This window comes from Aspergillus brunneoviolaceus, assembly GCF_003184695.1.
Source record: "Aspergillus brunneoviolaceus CBS 621.78 unplaced genomic scaffold BO95scaffold_21, whole genome shotgun sequence".
In the NCBI taxonomy this organism is placed as follows: Eukaryota; Fungi; Ascomycota; class Eurotiomycetes; order Eurotiales; family Aspergillaceae; genus Aspergillus; species Aspergillus brunneoviolaceus.
In genome coordinates, this window is record NW_020290751.1 from 155,491 (window position 1) to 182,837 (window position 27,347).

The 27,347-nt window shown below is 51.6% G+C and overlaps 8 protein-coding genes across 8 annotated transcripts; 4 read left to right on the forward strand and 4 right to left on the reverse strand.

Moving 5' to 3' along the window:
* Positions 1-379: 379 nt before the first annotated feature.
* On the forward strand, positions 380-4,670 carry BO95DRAFT_493228 (ankyrin repeat domain-containing protein; the record flags this gene model as incomplete). Its single annotated transcript, XM_025590752.1, has 5 exons — positions 380-1,122; positions 1,289-1,886; positions 1,945-2,548; positions 2,612-4,035; positions 4,144-4,670. Exons 1-5 carry the CDS (start codon positions 451-453, stop codon positions 4,668-4,670), a joined length of 3,825 nt encoding a protein of 1,274 aa, XP_025443900.1. The 5' UTR covers positions 380-450.
* Positions 4,671-4,904: 234 nt separating this feature from the next.
* On the reverse strand, positions 4,905-6,056 carry BO95DRAFT_410111 (sulfotransferase family protein; the record flags this gene model as incomplete). The annotated part of the gene is made up of 3 exons (XM_025584164.1): positions 6,021-6,056; positions 5,678-5,956; positions 4,905-5,623 (listed from the first exon to the last, which is right to left on the reverse strand). Exons 2-3 carry the CDS (start codon positions 5,802-5,804, stop codon positions 4,905-4,907), a joined length of 846 nt encoding a protein of 281 aa, XP_025443901.1. The 5' UTR covers positions 5,805-5,956; positions 6,021-6,056.
* Positions 6,057-6,266: 210 nt separating this feature from the next.
* BO95DRAFT_441220 (alpha/beta hydrolase) lies at positions 6,267-7,612 on the reverse strand. Its single transcript, XM_025586132.1, has 3 exons — positions 7,294-7,612; positions 7,087-7,207; positions 6,267-6,993 (listed from the first exon to the last, which is right to left on the reverse strand). The coding sequence occupies exons 1-3, from the start codon at positions 7,480-7,482 to the stop codon at positions 6,356-6,358; spliced, it is 948 nt and encodes a 315-aa protein (XP_025443902.1). The 5' UTR covers positions 7,483-7,612; the 3' UTR covers positions 6,267-6,355.
* Positions 7,613-8,428: 816 nt separating this feature from the next.
* BO95DRAFT_493235 (SUR7/PalI family protein) lies at positions 8,429-9,594 on the reverse strand (the record flags this gene model as incomplete). The annotated part of the gene is made up of 2 exons (XM_025590753.1): positions 9,378-9,594; positions 8,429-9,322 (listed from the first exon to the last, which is right to left on the reverse strand). Exons 1-2 carry the CDS (start codon positions 9,507-9,509, stop codon positions 8,429-8,431), a joined length of 1,026 nt encoding a protein of 341 aa, XP_025443903.1. The 5' UTR covers positions 9,510-9,594.
* An 807-nt stretch (positions 9,595-10,401) lies between these two features.
* BO95DRAFT_430356 (putative feruloyl esterase) lies at positions 10,402-11,966 on the forward strand (the record flags this gene model as incomplete). The annotated part of the gene is made up of 2 exons (XM_025584950.1): positions 10,402-11,583; positions 11,646-11,966. The coding sequence occupies 2 exons, from the start codon at positions 10,402-10,404 to the stop codon at positions 11,964-11,966; spliced, it is 1,503 nt and encodes a 500-aa protein (XP_025443904.1).
* Positions 11,967-12,127: 161 nt separating this feature from the next.
* On the reverse strand, positions 12,128-13,592 carry BO95DRAFT_493237 (Zn(II)2Cys6 transcription factor domain-containing protein; the record flags this gene model as incomplete). The annotated part of the gene is made up of 2 exons (XM_025590754.1): positions 12,128-13,423; positions 13,488-13,592. 2 exons carry the CDS (start codon positions 13,590-13,592, stop codon positions 12,128-12,130), a joined length of 1,401 nt encoding a protein of 466 aa, XP_025443905.1.
* Positions 13,593-17,027: 3,435 nt separating this feature from the next.
* On the forward strand, positions 17,028-18,634 carry BO95DRAFT_480877 (Zn(II)2Cys6 transcription factor domain-containing protein). Its single transcript, XM_025590174.1, has 5 exons — positions 17,028-17,131; positions 17,187-17,422; positions 17,478-17,764; positions 17,821-17,942; positions 17,993-18,634. The coding sequence occupies exons 1-5, from the start codon at positions 17,043-17,045 to the stop codon at positions 18,624-18,626; spliced, it is 1,368 nt and encodes a 455-aa protein (XP_025443906.1). The 5' UTR covers positions 17,028-17,042; the 3' UTR covers positions 18,627-18,634.
* Positions 18,635-22,430: 3,796 nt separating this feature from the next.
* BO95DRAFT_84082 (uncharacterized protein) lies at positions 22,431-26,448 on the forward strand. Its single transcript, XM_025592264.1, has 8 exons — positions 22,431-23,919; positions 24,000-24,014; positions 24,063-24,236; positions 24,301-24,805; positions 24,870-25,141; positions 25,200-25,691; positions 25,754-25,859; positions 25,929-26,448. Exons 1-8 carry the CDS (start codon positions 22,495-22,497, stop codon positions 26,321-26,323), a joined length of 3,384 nt encoding a protein of 1,127 aa, XP_025443907.1. The 5' UTR covers positions 22,431-22,494; the 3' UTR covers positions 26,324-26,448.
* Positions 26,449-27,347: the final 899 nt, after the last annotated feature.

Below are 27,347 nucleotides of genomic sequence, written 5' to 3' on the forward strand. Positions count from 1 at the left end.
TTAGTCTACTCGCGAATCCTAAACCAGATTTGAGATGTGTGGGCAAATGTTCGGTCGTGGAACTAAGTGTATATAACTAAACCATATACTCTCAGTAGCACTATCAACCTCAACCTAACAGCACTGGAAACCCTCGGTTGCAACGCTGCGAAGGCAAATGGCACAATGGCAGGGAATCAGATCGGCCTGGAAACTCGAGGAAAGGTCATGAACACCTGGGAAAATTGACCGTCTTAGCTAGAAAATGTAAGAAGCAAACATACTGTGGAGAGTTCGCGCCAATTGCAAGCCGACATCAACGCTAGTTCTTTGGAACTAATGCACAAGCCCCGCGTTCGGCTGAACCCAACTCACAACCAGCTTTTCTCGACGATCAGTTCTGAGAGTGAGTACCTCTGCCCCTTGTTGGCTACAGAGAACCGGTTCTATATCGAAAGTGTCAATGCAAATATGAGGAGGTTGAAGGAGAAGGTCTCACACGGTTGGGATCGTATACGGCACAAGGAGACGAATGCCGATCGTGGGTCCACAAGTTCGACCCGCACACGGCGCAACCCCAATCAGCCTACAGACCAACAGCTGAACGAAAGCGCGACCTTGTCGGTGCTCTGTAGAGATTCGAACCCGAAAGAAAACGATCATTCCGAGGACCTTCAACCGCAGGATGTCTCCCAAGGCAACTCGGCAACACTACCCAAACACATCCAGCACAACGATACCCAACACTCGCTCATTCACGTGACGAAAGAAGAAGACACAGAGGAGTCAAATTCGTATGAACCATCGGAGAAGGATCATTGCAATGAAGGACAAGTTCGAGACCTCTGGAGCGAAGCCCTTGGAAAGCTATCGCCTGCGACCCAAGCCCAACTTCGGGCATTCGGCTACGAACCGGTCTCGGCAACATCGCAGCAGGAACAAACTTTGAATGTCATTATCAAAGTCCTGCAGCAGAAGCAGAAGCAGTGCGAAGAGGAGGCCTGGACATTTGAAGTCGGGCAGCACAAGATCATCGTGCGCGACTACGCGTCCAAATGTGCGACCTGGGTGCAGTTGATCGGCGATCTTGTTGTTCCGTTTGCGCCCTCGCAGGCGGCAGGGCCATGGGTTCTGATCAAAAAGGTTCTGGAGGCAAGTCCCTGGCTGTCATAGCAATGCGTCCCTCGTCTTCTGCTTTGCGGTACCTGGATTCCGGTCTGCTGTCTGTGCTCTTGTGCCCAGTCAGTCCAACGACCGAAGGAAGATTGTCTGTAAGACCCGGAGCTAGTATTCTGACCGAGGCTTATAGGTTCCTGTTGCATTCGACAAGCAAATGACCGCTCTACTTGGCACTGTGGACCGCGTCCTGCAGGTCACACACCGTGCCAGAGTATACGAGGTCATCTACTCGGCAGAGGATGGTGGCATTGAGGAGACGCTGTACCAAGATCTTGTCAACGTCTACCAGGCTACCTTGGAATTGTTGTCTTGCAGTACTAAGCTACTGTCGAAGTCGACTACGGAAAGACTGCTAGAAGCGATGTTCGATCAAACCACGGGGCTGTTCTCCGATCTCGCAGCAAAGGAACGCGAACTCAGGTATACGGCCAGCGCATGCGAGAGTAAACGTAGTGCAGAATCAGACGTTAAGATGTTGCAACACTTGCAGGCGCTTCAGGGTTACCTTCCTCGGATTGAGAGCCGGGTGACAGCATTTCTGGAGAGGCTTGAGGAGAAGGATGCCCTTGAGATCCTAGATTGGATCTCGTCTGTCAAATATGGAGAGAATCATAACTTAGTGCGCGGCAACCGGACAAAGGGAACAGGAGATTGGTTGCTACAACACCGTATCTTCCGACAGTGGGAGGAGAGTAGCTCCACAGCCGTGCTGTGGCTGCGAGGGTCTCGTAAGTTTAGCCCCAAGTAGCGTTGGGGTTACAGGATCGACAACTGACAGCAGCCAAGCGGGCACGGGCAAGACCTTTCTCACTTCGAGAGTCATCGACCACGTCGAAGGCACTCTCCGAACGACCGCCAACGACGAAGGCTTTGCCTACTTCTACTGCAACCGAACCGAGGATATCCGTACACGCCCTTTGGCTGTAGCCCAGAGCTATGTTCGCCAATTGTCGTCTTGCGCAAACAAAATCAGCTCCTGCTACATTCAGTCCAAGCTTCGGGTCTGCTATAAGGAGCAGCGGATTCGTGCAGCAAGTCTAGACCTCGCACTCTGTAAGACTCTCTTGATCGAGTCCTTGAATCTCTATCCCCGGACCACCCTGATACTGGATGCATTTGACGAGTGCAACCCTGCATCACGGAAAGAACTTCTGCAACTGTTTGAGGAATTGCTCCGAGTCAGCAGAAGGCCGATTAAACTCTTCATTGCGAGCCGCCCTGACGGCGATATGCGAAGTCGATTCCAGTCCCACCCGAACATCGAAATTCAGGCGACAGACAACCACGACGATATCCAGACGTATATCAGGCAGAGGATCCCTGACGTAGTTACAAATGAGGAACTCCACGCTCCGGTGATGTCGGCTCTATTAAAGAAATGTGATGGAATGTAAGCACACATTCGTTTTGCGCAGTCATAGCACTATGATGGCGGCTGCTAACGTTCGGGCAGGTTTCAATGGACCGCTCTGCAGCTCGATCAGCTGGCGAAATGCGTCAGTGCCGAGACAATTTTGGAATGCTTAGGGATGCTTCCGAGGACACTCGACGAGACATATGACAGGCTCTACCAGGAAATGTACGACCGCGGGAGCCACGATCGGAGCCTTGCGCAACGAGCCTTCCAATGGGTTCTGGCTGTGAACACCCCACTCTCACGACTGCAGCTCCTGGAGGCAATCCGTGTCAATCCCGATCACGATGGGGTGGAACTCTGTGCCCCTATTACTGCGGATGAGTTGCTTTCCTTGTGTCGCAATCTCCTCGTCATAGACTCGGAGCAGGATTTTTGGAGAGTATCGCATCTTTCGGTTGCAGAGTACTTTGAACAACGCCACGGTTGGAACAACGTGGCGGTCAACTTGATGGCCAGCAAGGTCTGTCTGCAGGTAATGCTGAGTGAGACCTACTGGGGTCGTTTGATAGGTTCGAGCCTGCCTTCTGAACTGGGCGCTGAGGTTGATTATCTACCAGTGTTGATGCGATACAGCGCATTCAACTGGCACAAGCACCTTCAGAGACTCGAGAACAGCCCTGTGGCAATGGATGGCGACCTGGCGCCCGTTACGGGCCTTCTCGAGAAGTTCCTCGGTGCCCCGGAAGCCAGCAGTGCGCAATACCGCCTCTGGGCACCGTTGGAGAACATGGAACCTTTTGAGTGCTCAGTTCTGGCTGTCTGTAGGTATGGATTTGTGCAGATATTGCTGGATTGGTGGAGAAGAGCCGAGCTGAGCCCTGTCTGGAGTGATGACATAGGACCCAGTCCCACGATGGTGGCGGTAAGGAATGGCCATGGCCCGATTGTGCGGGTTCTTATGCACAAAGGCGTCTCTATTGCCGCTCAAGCCAATTCGCCGACGGGCCTCACACCACTCAAGGCAGCAGTGTCTCAGGGCCAAGTCGAAGTGGTCAGAATTCTCCTAGAAGCAGTAAAAACGGATTTCAGCTCCCTAGAAGCCACCGATGACTGCTCGCCGAGCAGATTGCAAAGCTGCTCGCGCTTCACATCCCCCGCGTTGGAAGCCGCCATTTTGAACACTGATCTTACCATGTTGAAGCTGTTGATTTGTGAAGGCTTTGCGGACGCCAATCTGCGTTTACCTTTAAGCGATTATGGGAGTGTACTTGTGTTAGCTGCTGGTCTGGGATGGCTGGAAGGCAGCCAATCCTTGGTGGAGGAAGGAGGCGCAGATGTCGATCTGCTTCTGCATCATGGGGCGTACGGCAGCGCTCTGGCCGCTGCTGCATGGTCCTCGCGAAGGAGTGCAAAGGCGTTAGAGCTGATGAAATACTTCGTGGAGAGTCGCCAGGCTGACGTCAATCTGCCCCTTCCTACGGGCCTCCACGGAAGTGCCTTGGCCGCCGCCGTTGATGCCGGTGCTCCCAGAGCCATTCGGTATTTGCTCGATGTCGGAATGGCCAACGTTAATATGCCTCTGCCTGAGCATCCTCATGGTACTGTCCTAGCCATAGCAACCAACCGAGTCAGGAGCACCGTGAGATTGACTCGCATATCCAAAAGACTTCTTGATGCTAAAGAACAAGTCCGATGGATGCTGATTGTACGACTTCTTCTCGCGGCGGGGGCTCAAGTTGTTATTGATCTCGGGCACGGGAGGACTGCGGACGCCGCTGAGGCGCTTGTGTCAGGGCAGACCGATGAAGGATGTGATGACAATTTAGACAAGAGTTCAGATGACAACTGGGTAGGCGGGTCAGACAACGAGTCGGACGACTATTCGCACAGCCATTGGCTAGACAGTTATAATCACGACTCAGACAACGATTGGGACGATGAATTCGATGATGGGGACGACAATAGTCTCTCAATGACGAGATATCAGAATCTAATTCGAAGACTCAAGTCTCGTCATGCTCGTGCGGTAGGACAGTACAGAACTCCGTGCCTAGATCCATCCGGAGAATTAATGCGAGATATTGAGCGTGAGAGGGATGAGTTAAAATCCCTTCTTGAACAAGCGAAAGCTCAGGCGGAAAGTGAATGGGACTAGAGAGTTGGGTATTGTTCTCTCAATTTCAGCACGCGTCATCGAGCATACATAGTATTCAGATTTTACAGGCGGGACACTTGGTAGATATCAACTACAGCAAAGAGTCTTTTTTTGTTCGATCGATTGTATGTGTTTCTTCCAGCTATAGGATCATATTTAGCCGAGCATTGAGGCTTTGTGGTCTGCGGTTTATATGCTCAGTACGAGACAGACTGGAGAGCTTCGCACAGTAGGTCACATAAGCCGAAAGTAGAACAATCCAGCAGCCACTATAGGAGCCAGGAAGTAAATCAAAACTTTCCACGCCAGAAGTTTCATCCCCCTCATTAGCACAAGCTGGACCTTCTCATCGAGCCACTTCTTCTCATTGATGTGCGGGAAGGGCTTGTCCGGGACGGGCTTCCCCAGAAACTCACACAGTGGCTCCCAGCCATCAGACAAGTTGAACTCCAGCAGACGATCCTTGGGCGTCACCCGCCGCACGAGCGCGTAGTGCTCGCGGTATTTGGCCTTGCTCTTGAGGGGCGCGTCTTCTGGGCCCGAGATGCCCGCCCACCCCTTGAAGGTGGTCTTGTGGATATTGCCGATCGGACGCGTGAAGAAGCGATCAATATGACACACGAGTGTGACGACCGGGGAATACGTGTTCTTGATCACTGTGTCCATCCAGCTCTGGTACCAGGAGTCGATGTCGCGCTCCACGAGCACGACCTTTGCCTCTGGATACGCTTTCACCAGGTCCTCTGCAAAGGCAATGGCCGGGGTGTCGGAGGAGACTGCCCCGTAGTCGTGCAGTAGCTGGTCGAACTCCGCACGCCCGAACTTGGGTCCTGCCCCGAAGAACTTCCGGTCCACGGCCTCCTGCCACATCTCGATGTCGCCGAACCGCGTCGACAGGAACTGTGTGGAGTGCCAGCAGGGCAGGCCCAGGGTCTCGAGGGCACTGCACATTGCTGGCTCAGTTCATCAGCACGTTGGTGTCTCTAGGTAGTGGCAGGTGTGCTTACACGCCGTGCCTGTCCGGTTGAAGCCCAGACAGAGACATTCCAAAGGAACGGTTCGCTTCTTGCCTCGGGGCGACTCGTTGCTAACGGGTCTGAAGAGCTCGGGGTGTCTTTCTTCTAAAGTTGCCATCTGTGTGATGGATGATAGCGTCACCGCTGCAGAGGTATGAGTGCGAGTGAGAGAACATCGAGAGAAGCCAAGGGGAGTTATTCTACGATGATGTCGATCCCGCGTCCTTGGCGGTGAGAGTGACAGGCCTGCCAAGGCGGGGCGCAGGCAATCTGTGGGTTGGTTAGTGCTTAGTAGCCTTGCCATGGTGCTTATCAGAATGGTCTTAGTGCTTACGCGCACAGGATTAGTGCTGACGTGGATCCGCATGTACAGCCTCAATGGAGCCAAAGCTGCACTGCGCATGGTGTAGTGACCTATAATTTCTCTATCTTATCATCTATAGATCTCTTCTGCTTGGAATCTGCTGCATCAGGAACCTTCTTACTGTGATCTGTCACCCTCCAAGCCTAGATTGGGCTCTGAGAAGGTTGGTCACAAGATGGAACACGTGTTTTTGTAGGGTTTGCAAGTTTTGGGAAAGATCCCTATACGTTGTACTCAATGGTGCCGACACACTTAGATTGTGCACAGAGTAGAACTCCATGAGCATAATAAAATGGAGACCTCACTCACTTCTTCAAACACTGCCTCGCCCACTCCACGATCTTCGGACCAACCCCATCACCCGGCAGCCCAATAGACAAACAGTAGCTGACATGGTTGTGTCCTGACAGTACCTCAAACCGCGGAACACGGCGCCGCTGCTTATTGTAAGCCTGCAGGAAATCCAAATTACCTCGGACACACTCCTCGAAATCCCACTCCGCCAGCAGAAGAAAAAGGTCGGGCGCTGTCCCTCCAGCTTCATCGTCCTCGTGGGACACTTTCTTGAAAGCCCCAAGGGCTGAATGAGCGTGGATAAACTCATGGCCATTCGTTCCATAGTACGCCTCCATGCTTCTGCGCCGATCCTCCTTCCCCAGATCATACTCCAACGCGGCGCTTAGGAGCAAAACCCCACGCACCAGGTTCCGGCCTTCGTCGGAAATGAGCCTCCCCGCGTATAGAGCCATGGCCAGGTGGCCACCGCCGGCACTTTGCCCGAGCGCGAAAATGGAGTTGCGGTCGCCTCCGTATTGGTGAATATGGTCATGCAGCCATGTTAGGGCAGCGGCAACGTCGTCCCGGCCGTCTGGAAACCGAGCGTCGGGTAGGAGGCGATATGTTCCAAGGACTCCGATCATGCCGTTGTCGGCGAAGAATTTTCCTGGGAATGATTCATCAGATCTTATCAAAGAGCTGGACTATGCGTTAAAGTAACGAGCGCAACGAAGGCCGCGCGACATGGTTGGGAGCTTACCGATGTTGGCATGTAGGTGCGGCGTGATAGTATTATCGCCCGCTTTGAACGCACCGCCGTGGAAGTAGACGACAACGGGGAGGGTCGCGTTTGTCGTGGATGCATTGGTGGGCCAGAAAATCTATCATAAACCCGTCAGCCACGAATCTTGCGACTGGTCGAGATCTACAGTCGTTCACTGGACGTTTCGAATAGCCTTGCACATACATCCAACCGGTGTCGCGGATCCGGCCCGTACTTGACATCTTTCTCACATGCGATCGATGGCTCCGCATCCGGAGGAGGAAGGGATGCATGGCAGGTCTCGAAGAACCGCTCGCACGCTGCATTCACAGACGGGTCCCAGCGGCTTTTGAACCCATGGATGAAGTCCTGGATCTCGGGTGACAGTGGCATGTTCTCTCAGAGAGCCTGGCAGCCGTATGATAAATCAGGGTCGGACTTGGTTCCGATGTTCCTGACTGGGGGTAATACTAGCGTCACAGTCAGTCAAAGCTTTGGAGAAAGGGACAGAACAGGATTGAGGTGCAGAGGCTGACAGGGTAAGCACAGGTGTGGGGTTGAGACTTGGCTGTCAGCAGGATTAGCCGAGGCTGATCCCCGCCCTTGGCCGGCATATCCGAGGTGTTCCTGGTAGGACCACCTTACACATATTGTGCTGTGTGAGAGGCAAATACCTCGTTGCTGTTCGAGACCCTTTAGATGACTCTTCATTTAGTCTCAGCGTGCGATGTGTTGATTGTCATTCGACAGTGCACCTTCTACGTCAAGGAATTGGGGCCGACTGGTGGAAATAAGCCGGATGAACATAGCCATTTTCCACAGGGAAAGAGTTGCTGTTCCTCATCTATATCCCTGGACTGTATCACTACCCTTCTAGACTGAGTTGAATAAAATCTTCTTACAATGTGAAAAGTCATATGCTTGCTATTTAGCAAGCGGAATTACCTTAACTGCACCGTGCTATAATAGAGGGTGTGATTTTCCTTCCGTTTATGCATGACATCCCCAAGGAACGCATCATGGTCGAGTCGTTCACAAGCTTCATGACCACCTGGATGTTGGTCACTCTTGCCATCACATGCGATTTCGAATAATCTGTCTCTATTATTGCCCCGAATTACCCACCTCAGGTCCAGACTGGGCATTCCATCGAGCGGTCGGCCTGAAGCTCTTCAGCCCTTGAAGGGGCTATGTTATGACAGTTGGCTTCCATTCAGAGACCCATTTGTTTTGGGGTAATTGGATACAGAATACAATCAACGCACAAGAGCTTGATATACATCATGAGCAGGTTGGTGTTCGCAGTGCTGCACCGACGCGGGAATTTGAAGCAGTAGTGTCAGCGCATCTCGTGGGCTTCGAGATATATGTTCTGGTAAGGGTTGTGGTACTGCTGCCGCTGCTGCTGATACGGGCGATAATCCTGCCCGCCGTGAACCCGCGGAGGAGAAGGGCACATGAGTAAAGGTGCGTGGTCGGATACATCCGAACGTTTGCCAACGGCAACCGGTCTATAGCTGTAAGCGCTGTCTGCCGCACCCACAGGACCCATGGTTCGGGGCGGTTCACGCCGCGCTTTGTCGCCCCGAAAACAGCAGCAATTGAGGAGCCATGACACCGCCGCTAAGAGGGACAATGCGACCGCCAGCCAGGTGGCTGCGTAGATGTGCCGACCCATGTGACCGTAGATTCCGTAGGACTTGAAGGTCAGTTTGAATGTGCCCGCAAGGGTGGCGAAAAGCGTCGTGGAGGTGATGGATGCGGCGAGAGTAAACAGGAGGGAGACTGCCGTGAGAAGCCAGGCGAAGCAGCCTCCCAGCCGACTGCAGCAGGCCAGAAGGCCAACCAACAGCTGGACGATGCTGGTGCAGATGGCAAGTAGGTAAAGGATCTGCATCCATAGGGAAGCTCTCTGATAGATATCCAGCGTCTGTTGCAACCGATTAGGGACATGCTTCTCTATTTGGATTTGATTCAAATCCCAGATTTCGATCGGGTTAAACCAAAATCCACCGCGGGGCTTCGAGCAGTAGGTTGTGTTGTAGACTCCAATATGGGGATTGTTGCCAGCACAGTAGTTCCACAGTCCGATGGAGTAAAAATCGTGCAAGGTTTCTGATTGATTCGCCTCCTGCAAGGCTTGCACAAATTGCTTCACATGGCTGCCAGTGAGATCCTGAAGGGTGGTATCAAGGATGGAGCTTGGAGAGGTTGTAAGGTTTTTGAGTTCGATCTATAAACCTCGTCAATTGGTTTCTCTCATGCCCTGCGAGACAAAATTGACCTACTCGAAACATATAGAGATCCTTAGCCTGCTTGGGCTTTGTGCAACCAATCGCAACAATGATAAGGCATATCAGAGAGCCAATGCTGAGGAGACTCGACCCCAGGACCCATGCGAACCTCCCAGGTTGACCCATATTCTTGTATGATGCTAAGCAATTTTTGCCGGGCTCAAGAACAAATGGCAATGGTCGCAGGGGCAATTGCCTGTTAAGTGTAGAGAGAACGCTAGTGGCATGGCTTACTTATATATTGCGTGAACATAAATCTGTGGGAGTCTGTCCCAGGGGAAAGCGAATTTTACGAGATCTCACCGGGCAACCTCCTCATATCGATGGGAATTCTCATCCGCACTCTTTCCCCCATATCCTAAAACGAGGAGCCGTCATTAATTTGCGTTACATGAGCCTGGTGGTAAGGGTACTTGACTTTTCAACTATGAGCGCTGGGATCCACACAGATCAGAGGCAAGTGTTGTCTATACAATAACTCATATCCATAGCGTCAAATTTCATGGATCCACATTTTCGCCGAGTAAAGTCCAAATATTGGCCTTGCAGCCGATTCGGTGGAGGATTGTTGGCTCCTGGAGACCCGCGGGTTCAGTTCTTTGAGTGGAGACGGGCATGATGCTTGGCAACGGGTATGGAATTATCGCGAACACGAATATCCCTGTATGGAAAACCCGCCCGCCAAATCAGGAAGCCAAGTCGAGGCCTCGGGTCCAAGTCGAGCATAGCCGAAAGTCGTCACGGGTAGCAATGATCCGCCACTGCCGATCCAGTGCAATGGTAAGTAGTTCGCATTCGTATCCTATGCAAGGGAAGGATTCCCTGAGATGAGATGAGAGAACAGATTCATGACGGTCATGCGTGCATTTCTCGATAAAAAGAAGTAGACGTTCCGGGCGCTGAGTTCAGTAAAAATCACATAACCTTGACCGTTTAAAGCCTCCGGGTTGTATCTTCGCAGTGATTTCAGTGATCCCACTGCCCTAGATTTTACAATTTTAAAATTCCACATTCAGAGATGAATCTCACTTGTTCGCCCTCGGCGATTCAACCCCCAGCCGTCTACGGCGCAGAAATCCTCAACCTGTCAGCCGCCTGGGTCACCAACTACACGCGCACCGTCCCGGCCACATTCAACTACAACCACGGTGACGTCGAATTGCGCAATGCAGAGTTCTGCAACATCACCGTCACATACACGCACCCGGGGTACGACGACCGCATCACCGTGGAGACCTGGCTCCCGCGCCACGGCTGGAACGGCCGCCTGCAAGCCACCGGCGGCGGAGGCTGGCAGGCCGGTCGCTTCGTGCTGTCCCAGTTCTTCATGGGCGGGGCGATCGGCGAAGGATACGCCGCGACGACTACCGACGCGGGACTGGGCGATGCGGCCTTCCCAACTTCATGGGCACTCAAAAGCCCCGGCAACGTCGACTACGCGGCGCTGCATAATCTGGGTTCCCGCTCGTTGAACGACCAAGCAGTCATCGGCAAGAGCCTGATCCGCAGCTTCTATGGACACAATCCGAACTATTCCTACTGGAGTGGCTGCTCCCAGGGCGGGCGACAGGGACTGATGCTGGCGCAGCGGTATCCAACAGCGTACGACGGCATCGCGGCGTCCGCGCCCGCACAATCCTGGACCAAGTTTGTCTCCGCGGTGTACTACCCGCTGTTGATGAGGGAGTGGCGTGGGGTTCATCCATTGGCGTGCGAGTTGAATTTCTTGACGGCGGAGGCTATCGCCCACTGTGATCCCAAGGATGGGGTTGTAGACGGGATTATCTCCAACATGACGGCGTGCGATTACAGCCCGTATACCTCCGTCAACCAGACATTTCACTGCTCCACCCTCAATCGAACAATTGCGCTTAGCGAAGGTGCTGCGATCATCGCCGACGCCGCCTGGTCCGGCCCGCGGACGCAGGATGGCAAGTTCCTCTGGTACGGGGTGAATCCCGGCTCCGACATCAGCAGCTATGGCTCCGTGCCCGGCCAGAACAGCACCCAGGCGGATGTCTGGTTCAACCTGTTTGTTGCCAAGAACGCCAGCTTCGAGACGAGCAAGATGACTCGCGCGGAGTACGAGCGGGCCTTCCACCTCGCCAGCCAGGAGTATACCGATTTCATGAACGCCGCTGATCCCGACCTGAGCGAGTTCCGCAACGCGGGCGGGAAGCTCATCACTTATCATGGCATGGTATGTCTATACCGTTTGCTACTCGAAAAGAAGAGAAGATCTAACACTGGACTCCAACACAGGCCGACCCCAGTATCCCGACCAAGGACACCGAGTTCTACTACAACGCGGTGACGGATCTCTTCCCCGATGTTCAGGAATTCTATCGCTTCTTCGAGGCGCCCGGGTTGGGGCATTGCTCGGGCGGTGTGGGCGGGCAGCCCACCACTACGTTCGATGCCCTAAGACTGTGGGTGGAGAACGGGACAGCCCCTGCGACTCTGCCTGTGGAGTACACAGGGTCCGATGGGGCGAAGCAGTCGCGCATCCTGTGTCCTTATCCTGCTCAGGCGAAGTATATACGAGGCGATGCTTCTTCGGCGGAGAGTTTCCGCTGTGTCTAGACTGAGACCGATAGTGCCTACGGGATTTTGTACTTGATTAAAGTGCAAAATTTCAGCCTTGTGCGCTGGGAGGCAGGGGGTCTATTTGTTCTTGAGCATGTATTATTAGGATAGACAATGCAATTCTATATCGCTATGCGAACGGACCACATGATTAAGTTTCACCAATAGCCCGACGTACTATAGTAGGGAGTAAGGTCGGTCGTTGTTCCTAGGACTTGTTTCGGATCACCGATTCCAAGCTGGTCTAGCGGCCATTGCACAAACGGTCGGAATGCAGCATCGAGCTTCCGGTAAACACCCGTGACAATATGTTGCGGCCAGTGGTGAATAAACCAGACAGCATCCAGCTGGTGTAGAAGAACACAAAAGAACGAGAATAGGATGAGAGCGATCGGTTCTTGCTCCCGCAGATCGTGTACCAAATCATCTGGTAATTGATACAGCCAGGCGAAGATATGCGGGAACAGAGACATCCCGGGTGAACGGGGACCGGGACCCAGAACAGCAGCAAGACAGTAGTGAAGGTGATTCAACATCCGTTGATAGCTGGGAGAGCGAGGGTTCGAGTCAGGCACATAAATAGCTAGAAGCTGGCGCAGTGAGTTGAGATGGTATTCGTAATTGTGGGACTCTGCACCAATAGCAGGGTCCCGGCTGGCCTGGTCGCCACCTTCGGGTGTATCCGAATCAGGGCTTTCGTCCCCGGAAACGGCGAAAACGTCGGTCGGGATGTCGTTTTGGCAAAGCTCTAGAATTGAACGGACACCTAGAAATAGCCCCAAGTTCCCAGACCCGCCATCATCCCGGAAGGCCAGGTACTCGCCCGGCTGCGGGCCCTTGGCCAAGGAGGAGAGAAAGATGAAGATGGCGGACGCGTACATCGCAGGCGCATTCTCGGGATTGATTTGCGGGACCAGCGCCGTGACCTCCTGCACCGCCGTCTCCAGGTGACGGTCGGCCTCAGCAAAGTAGTCTGTCGCCGTGCCCATGTACTGGACTCTTGGATTGCCCTCTGATTTCCGCACCAGATGGAATCCGGCGAAGGCTAGCAGTAGGCGCAGAACATAGTGATGAGAGAAACCTAGCCGGCAGAGTTGCTGCTGAGCGCGGGGTTGGACGGCGGTTAGCTCGTTAGAAGTCAGGAAATGATGAAAGAGCGCCATGTCGGTAGCTGTGAATTCGAATGGCCTCTTCGCAATTTCATGCGAGGGGGGAGCAGAATGGTAGGGCGCAGATGCCGAGGTGCGTGAAGGGCCATGTGCTCGCGTGGGCGGCTTGAAGTTCGTCGGGGTGGATGAGATGTAGGTGTAGTCGCCATCGGCTTTGTCCGAAGAAGTCGAGTTTGAGGAACTAATCTCAGTCGGCGAGCTGCTGGCAGCTCTGGGTTGTGAGCTGTAATCACAATCGATTGCGTGACGTATGCAATTGGTACAATGCGGTTTGATCTCATCGCACTGTGAGAAGGTTGATTAGTGACTGACTGCCTGAGGCAGAGGATAGCTTGAGACAGCCACCAACCTTGATCCTTCGCCGCTTACAGTTGCGGCACCCATAGCGAGACTTTCGATGGGTTTTTCGCGCAAGCTTTTGCGTATAGGGTGTAATTGAGGGGGGCCTGCCCATGTCGCTAGCAATGGTGGCTCAGGGGAAAAGCAGAAAGAATGTGATTGTTGAGTCTGTGGCTCGGCCTTATGCTGTGCCAGGAAAAACAGGGGCACAATTCTATCACATGCGACAGACATATCGACATCTAAGCGTTACGGCATGCAGCAGCAGCCACGATGCAGAAAGTCTAGAAAAAGTTAAAAATCGCCATGGTTTCAGGGTCGCGGCCCTAAGGGTCAATTCCCTGGTTTCATTTGCGCAACCTGCGCTTGCTCCACTACCTTAGTACCGCTCATATTTTTGATCCACTTTTAGTCCCTCCCGAGGCTTCAACCACGTAAAAAGGGAAACGTTCGAGAAGGCGGCGCCTTCCACAGACATTCTCATATTTGGCTCCTATATGTCTCTCAAAATGACGACTATGACTAATCATTGCCTGAATTCAAAGTCTTCATGTTGGACCACACGATAAAGCATCATCTTCTGTGACAAAACACCAGGAAGCCACGTTTCAAAGAACATAGCGGAGGCCGCATTATGGAATTCTTCTTGAAAAAGCAGAATACTTGTTCCTGCACTTGGGCAATTGTTTCCGCCCCAAACAGCCATCAAGTTAGTACTAAAGTTCCACGCAGAGAGAGTCAAAACAAAGGGTATTTATGTTTTCTTTGCCTCATGGCAGCTTTTAGTGGCTTGGCCTGTTCCCCTGGTCTTTCCCACTCGGGTAGACACATGACCTTGTGTTTCTCGTCCGGATAATCTACACACTACCGGTGGAATTTACCGTTGGGAGGTCTTGAGAACATTGCACCTCTTATTTCCCTTGGCGCCTCACCAGCCCTGTCTTGTCGAACTGAAATGAGCCACACAGCTTCCTTTGTGCAAGATCCCAATGAAGCCAATGATCTGCAGCCTTGGGTGGAGTCTATTCTAGCAATACAACCTACCAACTCCGCGTTTGAAGTCTCCTGAGAAAAGCCTACGCTAACGACTGCTGGGATCTGACTGGAGATTCTGACCGGGAAACTTATAAAAGGTCGTCGCCACCGATCGAGTAGCCACTACAGACTGTGCTGTCTTATCGATTCCTCTTGTCCTCTTCCTTTAAAACCACGCAGCATGCAGTTTTTGAGTTGGCTTTTGACGCCCTTTAGTAGGCCCTCTACGAATGAAGCTCCCGAGCACACTTGGGACCCCCAGACTGTGACGATGCAACAACCACTTTCTCCAGCTCCTCCCCAAGCTCTCGATGCTAATATGCCGGTATGAACAGCTCTCTCTCTCTCTTTTTTTATTCGTAAAAGTGGTTATATGGCGGACTAACCATGCTCAAGGCGACGACACATGAAGCAACAGAACTCAACTTACGTGGCGGTGGTGAAGCCGGGAATGTCTGCTGTGGCGTGTATGTTATCCATTTCTGCCTTTTTGGACTCGGCTAACAATGCTGGAAAATTATAGATGCTGTGGCCTGCTTTGCTTTGAGTGCTGCTGTGGCGGTGATGAATAGAGAGGCTCTAGACCAATCTCTTGATTCTCCTCTCGGTCGTCAAAGTGTTGAATGTCCGAAAAGAGCGTCAAAAGCTCTAAACTTGAGGATGTTACACTGGCATCATCTCGATTCGTTCTTAGTAAACCTTTGTCACATTGATACCAATATTTAATACATAGCCGCGACTTCTTGCCAATCGGATCCTTGTATTATACAAGGTTGACCAGGGGAGCTCTATTTAACTGCTGAATTCCACCGCATTGCCTAGTATAAGTTTTGGCCATTGATGTATGGAGTCAAAGTTGAAATCTTACAGACGGACTGGGCACAACCGACCCACCGGTACTTTTGGATCCACAAATCTTACATAACCAACGATCCGCTTTCCCGCTAATTTATACGAGTGCGGATTTCCTGTTCTAGATTGACGTCCCTCAAGCTTCCCACGGCTACTTCTGGAATAGACACCCCCGCTGTACCTGAGTACTTATGCTAGTGGGCGACAGGGGGCGATTCTAGACAGCAATAACTCCTAGCCTGACTGTGACTGAGTCACTAGCAGACAAAAAAACGTAAGAAATTAATACCAAAATAGTCAGGACTGGGAATCCTCAGGCCTCCAGCTGCTACCGTATTCTTGCAGCCAATAGCGTCACTAAATCAGATGTCTTTAGATTCGCGATCACTTAGAAAGCCGTGTTTCCGTCAACCTCAGGGTTCTCTTCAGAATATTCACGGCGAAATCGGTGAAGTATTGTTTTGGCTTGTAGGCAAGATCGATTCTCTCAGTAACTTAGATGTTGGATGTTAGGGGCGGGCTAGTCCACCCGTTAGTCATCCGCTACTCCCCTTGGTGCCATGTTCTACTCGTACGAGGGGATCAACAAGCATTCAAACAAGCCGAGGGTTCTTGAATGATAAGTCATACGATCTATAGCCCGCGACCGGTTTCCTTCGGTAAAAAATAAAAAGTTCCCACGGTAGGGATGCATATATAACTCATGGATGGAAGGTCAGTTTTCACAGAGCAACTTGTCTTCCTGGCTATCGATCCAGATGATCAATCAACATGTCACAGGTATACTAGACACCCCATGATTGTCCGAATTGACTGCAGTTCATCAAAATATCTTCTCGACTTACAATACACACAAGATGCAATAGTACGGCTGCATACACTATTACTAATACTCTACAGACATCCCATCACATCTCGGCGCTTCCCTGATCCCCACATGAATCATCCCCGGGACTAGAGTTATATAATCTCTACAAGTTGGCTTAATGCATTCCAAAGGTTACCACTTTGCAATTCCTCACAGTGTGACCGTGTCATCACCACTTACTGCGTTTCTGGTCACTACAGTCTACCGTTTATGGGGACTCTCCGTCTTCCCCCACCTCCATATTCCTTACATAAATCCACTACCTCGCCATTTCATTCAACTTGACGTCTTTGCTACGCCTTCGCGTAGATGACAGACCGGGAAATATGCACTATTTGTGAGGTTCTTCAGTCCACGGGCAGGCGTTTTGCCTACGAAAAAAAAGGATAGGAAGTCAGGAACATCGCCCCATTGACGAGCTTTCTCACTTTCTATACATTATGCACAACACCAAGACGGGAGAAATGCAGGTGACTCCCCCGGCAAAAGCATGGCATCTATACCTCAGCGTCCAGCGATAGTCGCCTCTCAATTTGTCCCGAGAGGAAAAGAATCAAATTGGTGGCATAAATTGGACTGATAACTTCTCATTGTTGTCATCGTCGCTTGTGTTTGTGCTTGGGTAGTTTGAGGCCAGCCGTGAAGGAAGTGTGGCTTTGTATGTTGTCTCAAAAAGGAAAAGGCTGCCTGACGACCCAAAACGGCTAGACTCATCATGGACCCAGATTAATCTTATCTTCTCCAGGCTCACCGCGGCGGTCACACTCTCAGCCTCATTTCTACCACGCCGCTTCTCTCAACTTCTTCAAGATGAAGGTTATGCTTGTTGCCTGCGAGTCTTGTCGCTTGCGAAAAAGAAAATGCGACAGAGCCTACCCCTCTTGCTCCTTGTGCCAAAAGTTTGTCTTCAGCCTTATGTCCCCCTAGGTGCGCGTTTTAATCTATTCTCTCTAGGGCTGAGCGAGTGTGTTCCTATGCCCTTTACCGCGTCGCAGAAAGTATCCCAAACCAGAGCTCAAAGGCGCTGGTGACTGAGAGTCACCACACGCGCAGTTCCAAAAAGCTCACACCTAGCTCCTGGGACGCTGTGGAGAGTCAAGTTTATATCTCGTGGGCTATCCAGGCGCCAGCTGTCTCAGATTCCTATCCCATCGCCTCTCGCTGGTATATGCCACGCCTAATCAAGCACTGTAAAACATCCCTCTCGATCTCTTCTGGCTTGCGCTGACAGCCCCTGGGCCCCAGTCGTCGAATGTCACAATGCCACACGCGTGCCAATTAACGATAGATCTAGCTCTTATAAATTGCAGACTACCTGGATGAGAGGTGCGATGAGCGACCCTTGCTTGTTCCACGCAACTCTCTTTACCGGCTCCTCCAATTTTGATCTCCGCCGTGGAATCCAGCAGAGTACAATTACCCTGTATCATTACAATGAACTGATCAAATCGGTCAAAAAGCGTCTATCCGACCCGAAAACAGCGCTAGATGACCGCACGATAGCTGCAATCACACCGCTGGCACTCTTCGCGGTATGCAACATAAGTGACTTCGCCATCCACAGGTGGTAAAACTAACAATACACTAGGTTCTCACCGGAGATCGAGCTTCCGCTGAGGTGCATCGAGCTGGTCTAGCGAAGATCGTCCAGCTAAGGGGTGGTTTGGACAAACTAGGCCTGGAAGGACTAACAGCATCTCTCATCTACGTGTTCGTCGGCCCTTCTGCCATGAACAAGATGGAATCCTGACGGACTACAGGAACGATGTTATTTCAGATATAGTCTTTGACATGGACTCAAGACCTCTACCGCACTGCCCGCCCATGCCACCACCTGGCCTCGAGGAACGAGTTCTCAGCACACTTATCAGCCGATCTGCACCGGAGTTTCCCGGTCGCTCCATTCAAGCATTGTTCCAGTACATCCAAGAGCTCAAACTTCAGCTTGTGGTCCATCAATCGACGGCTGGTTGGGGTTGCAACGCGGCACAAGGCAACGCGATCTCGCTTCCTACCAACGATGACCCCGTGTGCCACTGTTGCTCCTTGGCGTTCCGGATTTTCCACGCTATTATAAGCGGCGGGGCGAATACGAGCAATTTTGCCGACTACCTAGACGCCTTAGCCAGCGATCTCCGTGATGTGCTAGCCCTAACCGACGACGATGTATGGATGCGACATTTCCCCGCGGTTCTTACATGGGCTTGTATAACTGGCGCCGCCGCTGCCAGTGATCCGCATCTGCGGGCATGGTTCTACTTCCGGGCGGCAGGTGCGGTGGGGATGCTCGATGATGCCGGCGACTTGTCTTTTCACGAAGATATGTCTTCACACTTCCACTGGCTTCGATCGTTGCGACGGGAAGTCCTTCAGTCCGGTGCAAAAGTGTTGTAACTAGGTCCTCAGCTCTATTTCGAATTTATTGGGGCTCGAGGGGCCCACATAATCCTTCTGCCCAACTGAACCCTTATCCCCATATGTGAGCCTCTTTCGGCCCTGCCGAACCGTGCAAGAACGGACCCCCACCATTTATTCAGGCCCTCCAACTGTTCTTCAACACCACTGGCCAAATCGCTGCGGGGTGTTGAACCCGTGTCCTGCCAGCCCTATTATTCCAGTCGAACAAAAGGGAGGAGGGATGCGAGCCCCACGCATTTCGCTGCCTATGAGAGGCTGGAGCAGCACTCGAATGTGTGGCAGTGCTGGCGCTAAAGTGCCACTAGCTCCTTGGCGAGCTCAGTTCCTTCATTGTTTTCCTCGGAGCGATTCTAAGTCTGGTGTCGGAATTTTTGTCTGTCACAGGCTAAGTTTGTCCTGAATATGTATGCGCCGAATCGCTATGAGGAGGAGTCATATGCATCCCACTCTTTTGTATGGAGAGCAGTCTTGTATAGACTTGGTGTAGTTCACTCTTGCAGCCACAGTGACTACCAATCTCCTGGTATTGCAGATACGAGACCCCGTGCTGCATGGATGGTATCACGTCAGCCACCATGCGGTGAAATGGTAGGGGCGCTAGGACATATGCAAGGTTTGTGAATTAAGCGAGGTCCCCGATTCACTCTATGAGTTCTGGATGCTGTTGAGGACTAGTCTACACGGGGAGTTCGGTATTCTGTGATCTGGACCACCGCTTATCTCCTCGACGCTTCCTTCAAACCACAGTCGACTTGCAGCTGGCACGTGAGGCACGGAAATGCCATGACGCGGGAGAATGAGTGCGAGTTATCTGCGTGTGAACTCGCTTTCTGAGCCGCCGGACAACATGGCCGGATCGCCGAGGCACGCCGATGGTAAGATCTCTTGATAACAGAAGACAAGAATTCGTTCACCTGGAGACAAATTCAAGTTGTTTCCCCCTGCTTCCGTGCTTCCTTCGTCTTATATCCTTCAAGATGACCTTTCATTTCTGGTTCAGATACTCAATGCAGGTGGCCATGATTACAACTACTGGATCTGGCTAAGGCATGGATGACTCGACCCATCTTCCGTTTTGGTGTTATAATTCGCGTAGGGGGTCACGCAAGCTGCAGCTGTCTGTGGATCTGTTGCTTAGCAGAGATGCATTTGAGAGACCTTCCCTTGGCTTTACTACCATGCTCCCCTTGAATCCAGTAATTGTACTGATTGATAACCACTAGTGCAGGCCAGCCTCTCGCTCAGACCCCGAAGCTCACGGCCCGTGCAGCACGGGCACTGCCGCGGGCCGGAGAACAGCCTGCCTAAACAGGAATGGCAGGGCTGTTTCAAGGTTTCCTCTTAGTCTCGGGCGGATGCATCCGGTCTCATTGCTATTTACCATTGTCACAGTGGACCCCCTCACCTACTTCCCAACAGAACATTAGTCTTCTTTTCTCCCGTCAAGAAAAGACGATGGTATTTTTCAAGCTTTTCTGAAGGGCAAGAGTGGGGGAGGAGGCGGTGGTGGTGGTGGTGGTGGGAGTCACACGGGCAGTTGTTGCGTGAGGCGAGTTCAGCTGCCGGCCCACTTCTCTTTCATAATTGCTTCTTCGGTTTGTTGTTCTTGCGTTCTTGATGACGCGGTTCGTCGCCTGTGGTCAGGCTAAGGTATCTACTTACCATTTAGGACTAAATCAACTCGCTAACCCTGCATCTCCTCTGCGCGCTCAGCCTTGGAGAAACCTATCGCTACGAATTCCCTGCGACACCTGGGTTTGTCAATCTTTTGTCTTCTTTTTTCACCCCACTATCCGAACCAACTTCACATCCAGAGATGCAGATCTTCCGCATATTATAGGTTGATCTGCGCAAATGTGATTCAACTGCGATGGTTCGCGAGCGACCACGGTACCCATTCGACTAGTCGCGATTGCCGGCTGCTTTCGCGAGTCATGCTTGATTGCTTGATTGTTTGTTCTATCTTTGTCCGACTCGGGTGGCGAGCCTTATCATTAGGGCAATTCGATGGCAGGTGCGCTCTTCTGCTCTGAGCTTTGTCTCTCCTTGCTTCTATTTCCTCTCTTGTTTTTACGACGTCAACCAAGAAGTTGAAAACAGCTTTTTGCTCTGGTTCCCAGCTCTGTTAGCCCTGTCACTGCGGTTGACTTCTTCTTCTTGTTCTTTTTTTTTGCGGCCAGTGACGGGACAAAAGGCTCGAGAGAAGAACTTGCACTCGAATCAAATTCAGTCGTCGATTGCGGGACCGATTTCTTTTATGACCCTCGGAGCCCGTTTCTTTCTAGTATCCCCCACCATCTCTTCACGATCCATCCTATCTTCGGCAGGGAAATTCAATCATGGTCAGTCGCAATGATGGTACGTTGGGAGCTATTCGATAGCTGATCTCGTCACCTACCCTATTAATGTTGAATACAAAGATCTACCGACCAACCTTGGTCTCACCGGGAGTGATGGTCCCCCAGGGGAGCCTAGTGTACCAGAAGGCGACGGCACTCCATCGAATGGCAACATTCCAGAGGAAGGCCGTGCTCTCGAGGCAGATGGTGTCACCGGGAGTGACGGTTCACCAGTGGAAGACGATCAACCAGCGGACGACGATAGTCCTGGAAAAGATGATGATTTGGTGCACACGGACATTGTTGCAGATGTTGGAGATAATAACAATGGCGCAGCCGAAAATAGAGCTCTAGAGCAAGAGCGGCCCCAAGGCCTACTGCAAAAGCTTATCAAAGCGATCGAGGACGGAGAACCGCAGACTGCGGAGAACCTTGTTATTGAACACAATGATCTTGCAAACATGACGTTCACCTACGGTGCAAGCAAAGAGAGCGAGAATTCAGAGGAGTGGACGACTCCCCTATTGCTGGCCATCGAGCTGAGTAGAAGTGACCTCGTTCAGCTTCTGGTCAATCGAGGAGCAGATGTCAATCTCACGGTCAAGAATGCCAAGGATTACGAAGGAGAACCCGAACCGCTCAAGGCATTGAAAGCTGCAATTTTGTGCGGTAGTCAAGTGGACCTCTTGGAAATCCTTGAGCGCAGCCTCGATATCATCAACGCCGATATAAGTTTCACTAGCGAGGATGTGATGGGACTTAAAATGGAGAAAATAACCCCCTCAATGTTGGCCGCCGCCTTTGAGCGACCTGAGATCACCAAGCTTCTGGAGGCCAATGGCGCAGACACAAAAGCCACAACGGTCAATGATGAATCTACTCCATCTTTGCCTGCTATTCGTACTCGCCAGCTTCGAGCTATCCAACATTTCAGGAATAGACGAGCAACCGGATCTCCTTTGGTGAACGGCGACCATACCATGGCGCCGCTTCTCGCCGCAGCTGAGATAGGGAATGAGAAGGTGTTCGATATCTTATTGAGGCACCAGGCTGACCCGACAGCTAGTGACAATTATGGAAATACCGCGCTGCATCTGGCTTCGAAGGGTGGAGACACAACCCGATCTACCAGCATTCCGAAAGGAGGCCACCTCGCAATCATTGCAGAACTGGTGAAGAAACACCCCGCGCTCGTGAACCAGCCAAACAAGGATGACGAGACCGCGCTCATAGTCGCGGCTATGAAGGATCAGAAGTCTATCGTGGAAATGCTGATCAAATTCAAAGCGAACATCGAGACTCGAGATGCATGGCAATATACGGCATTACTGAATGCCGCCACCTTCCAGGCAAACTCAGTCATTCCTACTCTGATTGACGCGGGTGCAAACCTTGCAGCAAAAACGGGAGCAGGATTAAACGCACTCCAGCTGGCATGTGAGAATAATGACGAGGACACTGTGCGACTGCTTCTCGGAGTTCCGCCGATCAAGTTGGCCACGCTCATGAGAATCGGCGACCCTGCGGATAGAACCGCCCTGGGCTGGGCAATTTCCGAGAAAAGGGATCCCTCGATCATCTTCCAACTGCTGGAGTCCAGTTTCTTCTTTCCGCCCGACCCGGCGCAAGATCAAGTGCATCGTTCCCCAGAGAGCGAGAGAGCGCCCATTGTGGAATGGCTATTGGATGAGTCTCGGGAGCAGGAGAGGCTCGGCCATCGAGTTCCGGTTCTCTACTGGGCGCTGCTAAACGCACAAAAAAAGCTGTGTGAAGCTGTTATGGGTCAGAACTCGGGAAGCCCTGCACAATTAGAAGACCGGTGTGGTGCAACATGGCTGCATGTGATTGCTTTAAGTGGGAATGTGGACGGACTTCAATGGATGAATGCTCTGAGCTATGATTGGAGTGCTCATCTTTTGATCAAGGCGAGCCGCGGCTTCACACCATTGCATGCTGCAGTGAAAAACGGGCATGAAGAAATGGTCCGAATCCTCCTGGTAATGATTGACAGGAAAGATGCCTCACAGGTATTAGATGTGATCTTGGGGGAAGGGAAGGATGCTGAAAGTGCGATTGCGGTCGCCGTCGTGAATAACGAGCCTGAGATTGAGGAACAGCTTTGGAACAAATTGCGAGAATTATTCGAAGCCAAAGAACCCTCTACTTCACCTGGCCTCATGCAGGATGGGGAAGACGCACACAGAAAAGGTGAATGGTGCAACACTGCAGAACGCGTGGTTGGAGCCGCAGCCTGGCGGTACACAACCGGAGAAGAGAAGTATTTGAATGGTTTCATGGATATTTACTCGGCTGGAAAGGCCAGGGCGAAAGGTATGGGGCCTCTGGACTTTGTCGTCAACTACCGATTCCCGACCGCCCTTTGGTGGCTGCTCTCCAGCGGGGAGTATTTTGGTGAGATCCTGTTCAGAAAAGGGAATGAGCTCAAAAACTATGGAGACGGAGGGGACCCGGCCAACGACCGAGAGAACGGACCTGCTGCTACTGGGATAATTATGAATCTCCTGACCAACCCTCCTTCGTTGCGTAGACCCAGCAATGGCAAGCTTTCGCCTGAATTCGAATACGAGAGATCCGTCCCTCAGACCGACAAAACCTACGCCATAGTGCTTGACGTGACCATTAAGGCTAAAGCACAAATTGCGATCAAGCTCAAACGTGGGGAAATCAGGGAGATCTTGTACGGGCGAGGGCCCAATAGCATCATGATGGACACAGGATATCGCGACCTTCAGGCTATGCAAGATGAGCTTTTCAAAGGGACGACGGCGCTATCAAAGAAGTCGGCAGCCGAACAACCGTCAGCACCACCGAGAGAGTCAAAACATACCACCGGGAAACAGGGCGAGTCTGCAGATTCAGGCCCGATGAAACAAAAGCAGATGCGATGGGTTCATATTCCCACAAACAATGTGAGACATCTCCAAGATTTGTGTACCATTCAACATCAGAGAAGTCAACGAGTGAACTGTACTGACCTTCTCGCATCTAGCTGCAATACGTCAAGGTATTAGTGCCCCATCATCTTGCAGAATCCTGGGCTAATTGGCAACAGGAACTCATGGTCAGAATATCTCGAGAGAAGGAGCATAGTCAAAGCACGCATCGTCGCTTGGCGAAGCTAGTGAAACGGAGCTGGGTGGAGATACCCGCGGGAGGAGAGAAACATTATATGAAACCACAGTGTGGACTTGTGAAGGAGGAGGGCGTGTCGATGTTTGCTCTCTATGTCTGTAAATCCTCTCAGCTGCTTGGTATGTTAATAGGTGGATGACGCTAACAGTCAACTACAGTTTCCCTACATATCGTGGGGTGCTGGACCTCCCAAAGCTCAGAATCACGGGAAGAACGAGCACAACGGCCAGGACCATACAGAGCCAGGGGTTGACCTCCATACCGAACAGCAGGACCCCAAGTCGCAGAGTACCTCGGAGCGGCGTCCGAAGGCAACATCGCAAACCGGTCCGCAGCCTGACGGAAAATTCAGCTGGCCTGAGTCGAAGCAGGACACGCGGAAAATAGTCCACGAGGCTCTTACCCTAGATCAGTATTATTACGACTCGATCTCAAATACGTACACAAGGGATCGCGACCAGGCTCTTTCGCGATTGTTTAAGACTAAAAAGGAAAAGAGAGCCAGGCAGAGCACACAATCACTCGAGGAGCAAAGGTCCAAACAAATACCACATGAGCAGGAACGAAACGATCAGGACCGGTCGTACGCGTCACAGAAAGACGAAGCAGAAAGCTTTCAGATCCTCAAGGTCAACCAGCTATGGCTATGGATCCTGCACGACGGTAAGATCAGCATGTTACCCTCGCCCGGGTGGCCGAGCTAATGGAGCTATCAATGTATCTCTAGACACCATTATCACCAGCGTAACACAGGAAGTCGAAGATGGCGAGAAAACCTTCTTGGAACGAGTTCTCGACAAGCTGAATCAGGCCGATTTCGACATTCCCGAGGAAAAGAAAGAGCAAGCCTCCAGCTTGCCGGCATATCAGATCCGAATTGTGCAAGGGATATTGGATACCGCCCGGGACATGTTCGATGCCCGGGACATTCTGATCGATCCGCCCCTTAAGGAAAAAATCGCGCCTCTGGAAGTGTACCGCAGGGCAATTCAAACGATGGTATGCATGCAGGAAGGCCCGCGAGCTAGCACTGATGCTGACTTGTATTCATGTAAAGCGCGATGAAGAAATCTTCCTGTTCGCTGGCTTCCGGGACGCCCTCAACCTCAAGGCAAGGAAGGGAGAGTCGCAAGCAAGAAAACCATTACAGCAGAATGGAGTATCCTCTGAAAGGGGCTCAGAACCTCAGAATTATTGGGAGAGCGAATCGACATCCGAGAATCCATACGAGAGGATCGACGTTGAAACTAACGTCCTTCATGAGATCAAGGACATTCTCGACGAGCTGAACATTCTCAAATCCCTGGCGCATGATCAAGACAACGTCGTGAGTCAGTTGGGTAAAATCGGGTCTCAGGCTAAATCGAAATTCGCTCTATCGGAAGCCAGTAACGATATCCAAGGCATGGTGCGAGACGCCACAAGCATTCAGGCCGACATCAACACATTGCTTGATTTGAAACAGAAGAAGGCGGGCATCGTTGAGGCCCAGGCCACGCGAAGCCAGAGTGACACGGTCATGAGCTTCACAGTGGTGACGATCATCTTTGTAAGTGCACGTTACAACTGTCGCCGGGACGTCGGGAAACACCTGGATGCTGAAACTCGCAGCTACCGGCTTCATTCTTGACCAGTCTGTTCGCATTGGATATCTCGGACTTCCCACATGAGAATGGCAACCTAGCATATCAAGGGCGCTGGATATTCCCGATTATCTGTGAGTCCGATCGATACACTGCGTTTTAACTATTTTTGGCACTGATTAAGACTGTCTTTTGCCATGCAGTTGGGGTCTCCTTGGTCGTCTCCGCTTTTTTCGTCGCACTTGCGTACAACGCCAATTGGCTTAAGATCCTCATTCAACGAGGTATGGAACACAATAGGCATGGGGGCTGGTATGAGACCATGCGAAAGAGGAGTCAGTCTCTCTTTCACCGCGGTGAGACAAAGGGAGGGAATCACCAAGATAACAACGAGAAGCCCCACACAGAACCAGCGACACCAGTAGAGAAGCAGAGTCGCTCTGAAGCCCCTAGATCTCCGGGCACTCGTGGGTGGACTGTGCACGCTATACTACCCTTCATGAAACACACTAAACCAGGGAGCGATGTGGAGGGCCAACACTATGCGGAGCGGGCACAGACGCCGAGCTCCCACGAGCAAGGCCCACTCAAGGTATAACAGAGTCTAGACTACATTTCCCGGCTCTCTGCTTTTGGCCTTTTTCTTTCTACTGCATTTGCCTTATTGTGAAGATGGAAGACTATTCGTCGTCTTATATATCACTTGGTCTTTATATCTAGCAGAAATTATTCACAGAGGTACTTGAGCCTCTTGTAGGAAGTCCTGCCATCCCACCCTGGTATAACAGGTATGCTTTTCGCAAATAACTATGTGTCCTGGTCTTCAATCATTCAAGTAATTTTAGCTTTCACACAACAAGAATTGATCCCAAAGTAGTTCCAGCATTATCGTTCACAATAATACTTATAATATATTACTCGAAGGACACACAAATCAGAACTCACCATGCCAATTCCCCGTGTCATCTCTAGCATGGTTACTGATATAGAAGTATTGACATAAGATTTGGAGTATATATTCTAACGCCTGCAGCAGCTTGTGCTTACCGAGCCCGAGGAAGAGAAATGGTCTTTCAGTAGGCTTCACATCCTGACAGGACTCATGGCTGTCTTCTGGGCTATTGTGTGTGAAGTTCCAGGGCCACAGGAAGGTAGGTATCCACCGTACCTGAGAAAGTCTATGTTCTTGGGTCGTCCGTGCTAATTTTGCGGAAAACAAAAACTGGCGGCGATTAACATAGATGAAACCGACATATATTTGCATCAGCTCTGCTAGTTTATAGACCTCCAATGAACTTTGAAGCAGTGTTCACCGGAAACGTCGTCCTCGTGCTGCTACCAAGAGGAGAAGTTGGCGAGCCGGCTACAGATTGCAACGCAATTCGCCCCACGGCACCACACAAGAGATGGCACCACCTTTCTCATCAAGGATGGAAATCTGTTTGACATCAATGCTAGAAGGAAGGCAAGTTGTTTCACAAGAGGTAACGTGAAGAGAAAGAAAATCAAAGAGAAATGGAGAAGAACTTACAGGAGCCATCAAACCGTTTCAATTCCTTCAATAAAGGCGTGCCCAGCCTTTCAAGCCGGAACGGCGAGCGAGGTAATCATGCAGACCAACA